General features: G+C 39.4%; 1 protein-coding gene across 2 annotated transcripts in view; it reads right to left on the reverse strand.

Moving 5' to 3' along the window:
- nlgn3a (neuroligin 3a) overlaps nt 1-12,607 on the reverse strand; it is a 282,714-nt gene that overhangs the window by 104,997 nt on the left and 165,110 nt on the right. For both annotated transcript variants that reach the window (XM_067456837.1, XM_067456836.1), the window contains one exon: nt 10,330-10,515. In XM_067456837.1, the coding sequence (XP_067312938.1) occupies nt 10,330-10,515 (186 nt within the window). The remainder of the gene's footprint in view (nt 1-10,329; nt 10,516-12,607) is intronic.

Here is a 12,607-nt window from a genome sequence, read left to right on the forward strand (position 1 = left end):
TTTTGAGAAGAAATACAAACACATGTCTGAGATGCACATTTCTCAAATACAGTAACATTCATTCACTCTAATGTAAAAGTTGAATAAACAGCCAAATGTCAAGCTAAAGCTAATGCTAGAACATGATTGTTTGCTAAGTCTTTTTATAATCCCCTCCTACAAAGACTTTAGTCAGATTAAAGTCAAACTATGATGCATCACATTTCTGAGCATTAATTATTAGGTTGTGAATTATTAATTCTCCAAAATAAATACAATTATTCACAACTTACAAAATCAGGAACATCCCCAGTATTTTAAGTCACTGCTTGTAAAAAGAACTATAGGTAAAACCTCTCAGTTTTAGCAGAAGAGTGTAGGCATGAATAACTGTTGTGACGTGTAAAACATTGTGTGGAGTGACTGAGGACAGCCAGAGAATGATGTTCAGTTAAACTAAGTGCTTTCAGTACACTAAAAGCAAATGGACTTGCTTAACTTGAATGTGTATGATATTAAAGTCATAAAGTAGATTGATTCCTTTTCAGAGCGCGTATTCACTATACGAGACACTGTCACTTTAAGTACAGCCACATTATGGCTTCAATTAAAACTAGACCATATTCAGTCATAAAGAAAAGCAATGACTCGACGTGCCAACTGGCTAGGGCTTATCGGTGCATTATTTTAACTGTAATGTCACAGCAAATATCTCTTTATTTCTTAGGATGTTGTCTCACTAATTCTGGCAAATCTGTTCATCACAGACTTCGTTTAAACCGTCATCTCATTTAGTTCATTAGACTCAAGTGCCTCTTATTCATGCACAGTTTTGTAGCTGGAAGTGTTAACGCTTGAAAGTCGTGCATCACATCACAAAGCTATACCACCACGAATACCATCCCACTAATAAAACGAACACAATTTAAGTGTGCATATTTATGGTCCTCAATAACCCAAAAGTCTTCATAAAAAATGAGAGCTGACACGGGTAGAAGGAATCCTCCAATGTAGCCCCTCACGAGTCCCCTTTAATGTATGAGACGTTCCATTAAAAGGGGAGCATGTCCTCGTGAGCAGAGCTTTTAGGCTGATTAGTTACAGGAATAGAAAAAAAGGACTCCCAATGACCTTCAGTAACACTGCTGGTAGGTCTCCAACATCCTTCCAATACACACACACACACACACACACACACACACACACACACACACACACACACACACACACACACACACACACACACACACACACACACACACACACACACACACACACAAAGCTCTAGTTGTTTAATATTCCAGCAGCAGCCTATGGAGCCATCTCTCATTTGACATCATAATTATTATTAGGAGAGAGAAGGAAAAAGGCAAATCTGCATGTTCAATTAGAGCCAGCCTTATGCCAAATAGATAATAACACATGAGATTGGGTAATGTCCTTGATTTAGAACTCCTTATTCTCTCCATCATTCTCTTCCCTCTTGTTTGCTCTCCTTCCCTGAACACTGATGCTAGAAAGACTGTTGAAGAGGAAGCTGAACTGCATTTGAAGAAGCGGCAGTGGCTCTGAATGATTAAGAGCACAACTCAAGAAAGAACATCTGGATTCTTGACTGGATGCTTGTGAAGAATGTGATTTTCCAAATTGCAGTAGAACATGTTCCTGGACCAACACACTTTGTTGGCCCTCCAAAAAAATTTCCTATTAGCAATCACGGTCCTTCCCTAGCTTTGACCCGGACCCTAACCCACTCTTGAGGTTAGATGGCACTAGTTGGTTGATAGGAATGCTGTTCCACTTCCAGACCCTAAGCTTAAAATCAGAAGGCACAGACTGGTTGATACGAGTGTTGTTGCAGGCCCAAGCAATGACTCTAATCTAGGGATGTTCAATTGTGCTCCTGAAGAGCCAACGTCCTACAGAGAGACATCTGATAGAGTTAAGCTCCAATCAGCTCCAATGCACCTGCAAGACCTGAAGATCTAGATTACATAGCTGGTTTAGGATTTGTTCTATTGGGATTGGAGCTGAATTCTGGCCCTCTCGAAGCAGAATTGGACATCGCTGCAACACTCCTACCCCTGCAATTGGATCACTATGATTGGTTAATGGGAATGTTATTGTGGGACCCAACTCTAAAAGCAGAAGGTGTATCCTGATTGATTTGAGTTTTGCAGGCCCTAACACCAACTTTAATAGCAATAACCAGGCTCATGGAGAGCCAATGTCCTACAGAGAGGCCTCCAACATGGTTTAGCTCCAGTCAGCTCCAAAGCACATGTAAGTGCTGAAGATCTTGATTATTTGGTTAAGAATGTATTTGATTGGAAATTTGGCCCTCAAAAACCAGAATTGTAAATCACTGCTAAACCCCTACCCCTGAAATTCGACAGCAATGGTTCATTAATAGGAATGTCATTGGGGTACCTGTCCCTAACTCTAAAACCAGAAGGTGTAGCCTGTTTTATTAGAGTTTTGCAGGCCCTAGCAAATAACTTTAGTAGCAATAACCAGGGATGTACAATTGAGATACTGGAGAGCCAACTTCCTACAAAGAGGTCGACAGAGTTTAGCTCCAATCGTCTCCAATGCACCTGCAAGTCCTGAATAACTTGATTAGCTGGTTTAGGATTTGTACAGTTTGGGTTAGAGTTAAAATCTGGCCCTCTAGGAGCAGAATTGGACATCCCTATGTAACCGGTTCTACTTGATCCATTCCGAGTAGGAATCGAACTGGGATCTCCAGTGTGGGAGGCGGGTGCACTAACAAGGACGCTAAAGAGCACAGTCTCTAGCATCAGTCGTTAATCCACCTCTTGAGCCCCCCCCCCCCCCCCCCCCCCACACACACACACACTCCCATATGGGTCATGGCACCAAATGTAATCTGTCCCACTTGACCCACTCTGAGCAGGATTTATACTGGTGTCTCCAGCGTGGGAGGCAGATATGCTAGCAACTAGCCGCCTCTTGAGGCCAGGGGAGTGAGGTTTACATGCACAGCTCTTACTGGCCTACATTACACCTCCCCTACCGCTGAAATTGGACCGCAATTTCATCCTGCAAATGGTCCCACAATAACATTCCTGTCCCTACCTCTAAAGCCAGAGGTGGTATTGGGGCAGGTCGCTATTCAGGGGCCTCTGAGTAGAACAGGGTATGCTTTGCTTGAGCATAATATTTCAATGAGCATCTAGTTCATCTGTGAAAGTGTAACCACTGGACGGTCATCCTCTCACCCATAACAGAGTGATTCGATTTACTACCCAAAACATTTCCCAAGCACTGAGGGTGGAATCATCTTATTTAGGAGTAAATCTGGTTCTGTGTGTGTTTGATCAACCCAAACTGTTCACTCATTCATTCAAAGTTCCAGCATTGTAATCAGATCATGTATCTCTGTAGTACCTCAAATTCCTAGAGTTTTGCTCTGGTCTGCTCCAACACACTTGTTGGTCTTGACGATCTTATTTAGCTGGTTCAGTGTGTTCAATTAAGGTCGGAGTTGAACTCAGTAGAAATGTGGACTCCCAGGATGTCCTAAACCTACCAGACGATCAAAGGACAATGACGGTCAATAGGACCAATAAAGGATGCTGAAATCGAAATGTGTTACACTTGTGTAAATCACCAAATGGGCATGCTTACAGATACAGAAATGGAGGATCATCTGAACACATCCAAGCCCCATCCAACAAAAACTCCATACACAAAAATGAAAACCAAGTCATATGTGTCCTCTCCCATTACATAAGGTCCCCATTTCCATCAAAGAAGTGAGGCAGGTGATTGCCCTTAAACTTGATGATGGAGGAGGACAGTAGGATGCATCTGCAATCCATCCAACAGCAGGGGCCTGGCGGCTGGCTAACTCCTGCAGTGGAGTGGGCTGATAGATGAAGCCCTCTTTCCTGGTCTGCCACACGCCGAGACAGGGCAAGCTCCATGTGGGAGCAGCAGGCCCCATAAGATGATGAGCCAGACTGCAAGGAGGAGACAGGTCACAGTGGCCTCATTAACACCACCACAAATACACACACTTGCCAAACAAGCATCACACTCAATCTCACACACTGCACTGCGAGGATAGAGCTGAAGTGTGTTTTGATCCAGGCCTTTGGTATTTCAGATGATAGGATTCAGGTAATTGTGTTTTCCTGGGGATCAGGGTCAGGGGAAATGCGAATGGCTCTTGCACTGTGGGTGGGCTTCACCCGCAGAGGGATTTCAGCCTCAGATTTGTTCTGTCCAACGGCTGGACAGTGCATGAAATCTGTTTCATCACAAGATGTTTATTGCACTACTCAAAGGACAATTGTATTGTTTACCAATTAGCAGAACAATCAATACCTAGATTGCACACGCACCTTGCCAAGATATTTATATTTTTCTTTGGCATTTGCACATCTGTGAGAATGTTGATAAGATGATCCTTATAAAATGAATCAATTATGTGTTATTTGTTAAATATAGGCTTGAATAACATACATTTGCTTACCGGGATATCAACCACAAATAAAATGAAATCTTTCTCAATGTCATGATTGAATTCTTGACCACTTGGACATCTGAACAAGCACTTTGTTGACCATATATCATGCTCAATCCTCTGGAACTGTTCATGTGTCAGTCCATTTTTTTTAGGGGATTTTGTTGAAATAATTTATATTAATGGAGTAGTTATATTCCATTTATTCACTTTTTGAGCATAGACCTGAAAAAGAAATTTCTTAAACTGCCATACATCTTGAATGCTTTGGAGCACAGACTTAAGTTTGGTCTCTTTTTAAAGAGGACGCTTGACATATTATTGCTGAAGTGAAAAAAGTTTTAAAAGATTAAGTTACAAATGTACATGATTGTTATGAAAAATTCACAAAAATACCATATACAAACGAAATATGTTTGTTTATATGAATGAAATCTCAGAACAATGAAATGACTGTAAGCCTGGGTATGTGCTTGGCAATATTGTAATAAATCATCTTATGAATGCTGACGATCTGGTTATTTTTCACCAAGCTAAATGTATGTTCATTCTATGGAATTCAATATGATGTGCAATATAATACAAAGAAGAGTGTTTGCATGATATGTAGAACAAAAGGGGATACGGACCTTAGTTTTCCAGATTTTTATTTGTCAGGGCAAGTACTGAATGTATGCACTAAAACAAAATGTTTGGGGCATATCATTAATGATGAAATGAGTGATGACGACGATATGTATAGGCAGCGCCGAATGTTATATCTCCAAGTAAATATATTGGTGAGAACATTTTATATGTGTTTTTAGAGCATACTGTCCTTCCATTTATACTGCTCCCTTGTGGGTTAAATTTAAAAAGTGAGCTTATGTAAACTTCAGGTTTCCTACAATGATTGTATGAGGATTATATTCAGGGGTCTCCAATCTTGGGGCCACTGTCCTGCACAGTTTAGTTCCAACTCCAATCAAACTCACCTGAAACAGCTAATTCATCTCTATAAAGGCATTGCTTAGCATTAATTAGCTGTTTCAGGCGTGTTTGATTGGGGTTGGAGCTAAACTCTAGCTGTGTCTCGTTTCAGAAGGCTGCGTCCTCCGGAGGTCGCATTCGAAGGCTGCATGCGTCATAAGGCCGTCTCATTTAAAAAAAAAACTGAGAACTCCAAATGCGACCTTCGAATGCGTCCTTCTTTCACAGGAATTCGGAGTGTGCATGAGGTGTATCCTTCACGGCTGGAGATAACCCACAATACTTTGCGCCGCCGTTAACAACCGTCATTTTTAAAAATATATATTATATGAAAAAATTGCACCACCACCAGATATATGTGTATCCCCTACTGTTCAGACCGGGACTCGAACCCGGGTCCGCCGGCATGAGAGTCCGACGCTCTAACAAGGAGGCTAAAGGCTGCAACCTCTAGCATCAGTCGCTAGAGCGTCTCTGGAGCTCAGAGGAGTGAGGTTTATTCGCACAGCAACTACTACTAGCTGGCCTCTGTTACATATGCAAGCATAGGTGTGGTGTTTAAATGTTAGTAGCTCTATTACCTCCAACAGATAGTTGTGGTAAACAGGATTTTCAAGTGTTTAGTGCTTTTTTAAACGTTTAGAACAGTACATTGGTGTCAAGACAAGAAACATTTCATAGTCATTTTCAAGTTATAAATAATTTTCATTCATATAAACTGGTGTGAGAGCGCAACGAGAGCTGTGTCTCATTTAGTACAATTTTGAAGGCTGCGTCCTTCGGAGGACACATCCTGTGTAGGAGCAACGTGATACTTCCTGCCTGTGTGTCCTACGAAGGACGTCTCGTTTAATTCTGATTGAGGACACTCCGTATACTGCATCCTACACAGGACGTGTCCTCCGGAGGACGCAGCCTTCAAAATTTAACAAAATGAGACACAGCTTCTGCAGGACAATGGCCGTCCAGGACCGAGTTTGGGGACCCCAGATTATATTGAAAATAACCAAGGTGGAGTAGTGCAAGTTATTTATTTTGTATGTCAAGAGTAAAAACTTTTATGGCTTTAATAAGTAATTTGACATATCAATTTATTTGTCGCCTGGATAATTCACAGAATGTTATTATTATGCTGTTGTCTAATCTGAAGCAAAGTGTCCTATGAGTCCTAACAATACCAGTCACCAATGAGAAAGTACTCTATATAAAACATTTTATTTTAAAACTGTGAGAAACATTAAAGTCATCAATGGAAATGAGCTGTGTTCCAAATTTGAGGTTGATATCTAAAAAAAAAAGCTTTCAAAAGTTTGTTTGTCCGCAGTACCAAACGCTTCCACTAGATGAAATTTGTCTCCTATTAATGTCCAATGCGCTCATTTTTGACAGCGAACATTACAAGTGTGTTTTTATCAGGCCCATTTGACCTTTTCGAATCATGTGCATGATTTTTCACACAGCAAGTGCCAATGACTTTAGCAAGTTTCATACCTTTCTGGTAAAGTAAAACAATCCAAAAAAATATTAATATTTAGGTCAAAAATTACCAAAAAAACCACCAGAGGGTTAATCTGTAGTCATTTTTTCTGCTTATAAGTATATGTCCAGCTTTACTTCTCAGTCTTCCGGTTGTGGTCATGTTTACTTTTGATCAAAAGAGTAGATGGATTTTTTACAGCATTCATCTAAGCCTCGCCATTAACCTTCGGTAGGCCGCTTTCCCTTGCTGTGATGGCTAAAATCAGAGCTTCTGAGAACTATTGCAGAGCTAGCTGGTTGATATTGGTAGCACTTGAGGCGGATACCCCGTTTTGCAATGGCAGGTTTCCTGTTTCAATTTTCAAGGTTCACAGAGGCTGTCAGTAAAACCCAGCTCCCCCAAGACTGCTGTTTTACCTCATCAAACCAAGTAGGGAATATACTTCTATTCAGGGGAAACATCAGCATCAGTAATATCCAATTTACTGAGAAAGGAAGGAGGCGGTTGATGTGACCATATAATAACATGCTACATGAAGCTTGGCAATAATGAATATGTGAATGGAAAATCCATTTATGGTGAAAGAAATCAATCTAAATCCAAAGTAAATCAAAGCAATTAATAACGCTTTGATGCAATCTGCAGAGTGCAAACAATCACACAAAATTATTCATAGCAGGAAGCGAAGCGTAGAAACATCCTAAGACCTTATCTGAAACTTCACTGATCGCTTAATAGAGAAATCCAGACACAACGTTCAATCTATGCAGAGAGAGAGAGAGAGAGAGAGAGAGAGAGAGAGAGAGAGAGAGAGAGAGAGAGAGAGAGAGAGAGAGAGAGAGAGAGAGAGAGAGAGAGAGAGAGAGAGAGAGAGAGAGAGAGAGAGAGAGAGAGAATATCTTTGCAATAGCCTCAGACAGACTGTCTGATACAACATCAGGTGCTTGTATCTCAAATTGTACAACATCACAGCTTTGAATATCTCCAGCATTTTATTAAGCGCCATTCTAACCTTTCAACTTTATTTTGCCATCGTACGGCAATACAAACACAAGGCTTATCTTTATAACATATGTGTTGCTTGTATAGAATATAAGTACGTATCTCAAAGGAATTGCTAGTTACAGTTAACATTTGTTCTCATGTTTTATGATTGGGCATATTCAAGATCAACAGTCAATAGGATGTCACGGAAACCCACAAAGTCAATTGACTTTCCCATCATTGTGTCTCACGACTCAAAGCCTCTTGGGAACGTGCTTTAGATTTACATCTAGAGTTGGCTGCGATGATATGCTACAGCTGCTAAGATGATAAATGTAACCTTGGTAAGTCCTGTGAAAAACTGCTGCCTCTTTATGGCTGCATAAATACATAACTACGCATGTTAATTTACACACTTTGTTTGCAATTTACCGTCGGATGAACGTCCAGTAATGCTGGCATCAATTAAAAATGCTTTGGTGTTTTATGCAAAACCTCAAACAGGCTGTCAACAGAAAAACAGCACATCTGCATCACATCTATCATTTATATTGTCCAACATGAATTCATAAGACACAGTTTAGTCAACCATAGATTAGTAAAGACAACATATCTGTCCATATCTATTGTGTGGAACCGCTAATAGCAATCATAGGAGCTAAATATAATTTTTGACAGCTCCTGTCAGCTGCTGATTACAAGGTATAATTTTGACTCATCCCTCAGTGTGCAAAATTGAATGAATGAAAAAGGGCCTTTTTCTTAGTGGAGAAACGTCCGGTTGCTGTTGAAAGTTCAGTGGGTTCAGTTAGTTCCATGTAAATCCCAGATGATCCCATGGACCTTTCTGGTTTCCCTGTGTATCCAGATATTCAGATGGTTATGTGCTGACGTTGGTTGACAAGCAGGGGCGTCAGTTGGGTTAGCTCAATGCAAAGTAATACATTTTTATTGCAGGATTAACAGTTGTATTATGTGCGACATATAATTTGTAATCTTTTAATTTAGGAGAAAAGCAAGTAAATTAAAGCGATATGGTTGTTATATTCGTGTCACTGCAGACATGTCTATTTAAAATAAAATGGGTCTATTGCAGTTAATCACCGGCATTTCTGTTGAAAATAATGGCCAATCAGATGAGTTTAAGTTACGGGATGTACATTAACACTCTATGAGTTCATGTTTATAAGGTTATACGCGCACAAACCCTCTCATTATAACGAACACAGCAGAGACAGCATTTAAATAAAAGATGAATGTAATGATTAAAGTTTAGTAATACTCAGGTGAAAAAGACATTCTGTTAAATGTATTAAACATGCATTGTAGTATATCTGTGTTGTCCTAAAATATTGTCCTATTTTTAATGCATTTAATAGCATGTATTTTCACCTGATTAAAATGCGAGTTTTCGCACTCAGTGTGTTAGCGCTGAGCTGACTGACAACTTCGTTGATTATAAAAAAAAACGCCCTGTACTCACAATTTGAAGAAAAGTTTAGTTTTTTCATGAGAATTTGTGACCTTTCATAATAACATATACGTCAAACTTCATTACAAAATGTGATACCATTAGATATTTAATGTTATAATAGTGATTTGATTATCTCTAAAAATAACTTTGAAAGCAAAATGGAAATGGCTAATAAGCCAATAAAGCCCCTTTCACACTGCACGTCAGACCCGCAATATTCCCGGAGCATTGCCGGGTCGCCTTCTGTGTGAAAGCAACCACATCCCGGCATTGATTACCGAATTCGACCCGAGTCGGGGACCTAGTAATATTGCGGGATTCGACCCGGGACGAGCGCTGTGTGAACAAAAGCCGAAACTAATGCCGCAACGTGTGCGTAGTTTTACAAATGAGGACCATCTCTGAACGATGAACAAAATATAAATATAAGTTTTATAATATTCAAACTTTTGAGCTTTGAAAGGCTGGAAAAGGTTGTAAAGTACTTGAAAGTCCTTGAAAAATCCTTCATTCTTAACAGTGGTCTATAACTGTTTAATTTGCTGGGTCATGATCAAAACTATTGTGCCCCCCCCCCCACACACACACACACACACAAACACACACACACACTTTGGTGAATTGACGCCACTGTTGACAGTTATTCTTTAATTACATTGTGATAGTTAATCTATGAAAGTCTATTGTGAATCCCTTCTTTTAAATATTATAATTTACAACCATTTACAATACATAATAATTCTTTATTTTGTGTGACAATGTATTAATAATGTATTACTGTTAATGTTTTTTATTTATTTTGACAAACTCAGTGATGAGTCATTAAGCTTTTCCATGCTAATTGCGAAATGACTGTCCCTTTGCATTGTAATGCAGAGATCATTAAGCAGCGTTGACTATTAAGAGGATTTTAATTGAGTCCTTCTTCTGTGGGATTAAACGTTCTCTTACCTTCAGAATGATGGGACAGGGTCAGAAGGCTCACACAAGAGGCACCAATTCCTGATCCAAAAACTGTGATGCGATTGGAATCTCCGCCGAAATAGCCAATGTTCTCGCTGATCCAACGCAGAGCCTGGATCTGATCCAGAAGCCCATAATTCCCCTTAGCGGCCTGGTCTCCTGTGCTGAGGAACCCTGTAACACAGTGAGCACACACACAGTTGAGAAACATGCAGCATCTGAGGGATCTTCTCTTGTCAAACAAACTCATGGATTTGAACTTGTTTCACATTGTTGTTTTTGCAATGGATTTGAATAAGAGCAGAGGGGAGGTGTACAGTTACTTTGTAAAGCAATCAGATTTTTTGGCTGGTAGGTGATAAAGTGACTGAAAGAATCCCGTAGACCTATTTTGAATGAGGGTCTTAAGGCATATCTCGAAACCAAAATAGCACAGAGGAATTGGCTCTTTTGATTTGAAAACCTCACAAACGGCACAGAAAATGTATAAAAACACTCTGTGGCAAATGCATAGCACGGCCTGGCAACCACAGCTACTTACATATTCTTCATCAAATTTACAATGTTGTTACTGTGTTATAATTTGCACCATTATAATAACCTAATAAAGGCAAATGTAGAATACTGTATTGATAGTGTGTTGACCAATAATTACACCCAACCTGTATTTATGTAGACTATAGGGATGCACCAGTGAATCAACCAACAATCAGCATCACACCCTATTAAAATCATATGCCATCCCGCTTCCATTAAGTTCCTCTTATGACTGTAAAGCTGCTTTGAAACAGTCTATATTGTAAAAAGTACTATATAAAGGAAGGGGATTTGGCTTGACTATTGACTGTTTAACTCTTTCCCCGCCACGGATGAAAATTACCGGCTTTCTGTGTTTCACTTTTATACGCTATGACACAACTTCTGAGCAAAACACAGGCGAAGAAGTAGAAACAAGCGATAGTATATGTAATCATATGCATATGTAAAGTCATGCGATCAACATTAAGCAGCATATAAATCAAAACGGCCTAATGTTACTGAATTCAATGTTGAACCAGGACGAGCTACAGGACTGTGAAGATATGGGGATGTTGATGGACTCCATCTACTCCATCTGTGTTTGATCATCGCTCTAAATCTGATCTGAATGTAGTCTTTGACAAAAACGTGATTTTCAAAAATGTGTTTTTTTAATGAAACTTACCCACATTTAAGTGTTGATAAAAAAATGCATGAAGCTAGAATAAAATATGGGGTCTGTTCTTTGATTAATATTTTCATGTTCAGATATTCAAACAAGATGTTATGAGGGACATAAAAAAGATGTGAAAATGATCAAAAACACTGGCTGGGAAAGAGTAAAAAAAGCGTGTCAATCAAGAGAGGCGGGAAAACACATCAGACTACTACATGATAATCTGTCGTGTTAAATTTAGGGATGTCAAAGTTAACACGACAATAGCCATGTTTTAATTACCCTTTAAATTGCGAAGTGAAAATACACCCAAGTCAATTTTGCACAAACGCACAAACTATATTGCAAACAAGTCTTTACGCTTGCATGAGGTGGATTTAAGCAATACGAAAAAGGACATTTTCGCAAAACTGCAATGGAAAGTTTTTTTTCTGCATTTACAGGTCACCTGGCGCACGTAAAATCATTCTTCACAGATGACAGAAGATGAGACAGAGTTCTTTATTAAACTCATAAAATATTAGAATTACAGGAATACTGAATGAACCTCAAACATGATGCTCAAGTATAAGGGCTTTCCTTGCCATCAATGCTTGGACAACACGCATAATGTCTCCTTCCATTAAAAAGCACGGCTAGTGGTGTGGGTGGGATATACATAAACCTACAACATACGTTAGCATAATTTTTGGAATGACTCATCGTAAAAAATAAATAAATAATTGTCGCAACATCGGCCAATGGAAACGCCGTAATTTTAAAAAAAAAAGTTTTTTTTGTATCGACATTTAGAAAATATCGCAAAAGTTTTGCGTAAATCTGTACTGTAAACATGACTACTAACGCATTAACAGTTAAAAACAGTGTTAAAGCTCTATTTGACCCTCTGAATCACCCGTAGTTCAAGCCAGGGTTGCAGGTCTGCGTTTTGTCCCTACACTAAACAGTATTTCTATTGCACCTCCCATCCTATGGGCTTTGTGATTTCTGATAAGAAGTCTCCACTTTCAAATTCTGTCCTTTTTATCACCAAATTCAAACGTTTTTATATGACATGATGGCTGTATCTGT

Source organism: Pseudorasbora parva, chromosome 11 (assembly GCF_024679245.1).
Source record: "Pseudorasbora parva isolate DD20220531a chromosome 11, ASM2467924v1, whole genome shotgun sequence".
Taxonomy (NCBI): domain Eukaryota; kingdom Metazoa; phylum Chordata; class Actinopteri; order Cypriniformes; family Gobionidae; genus Pseudorasbora; species Pseudorasbora parva.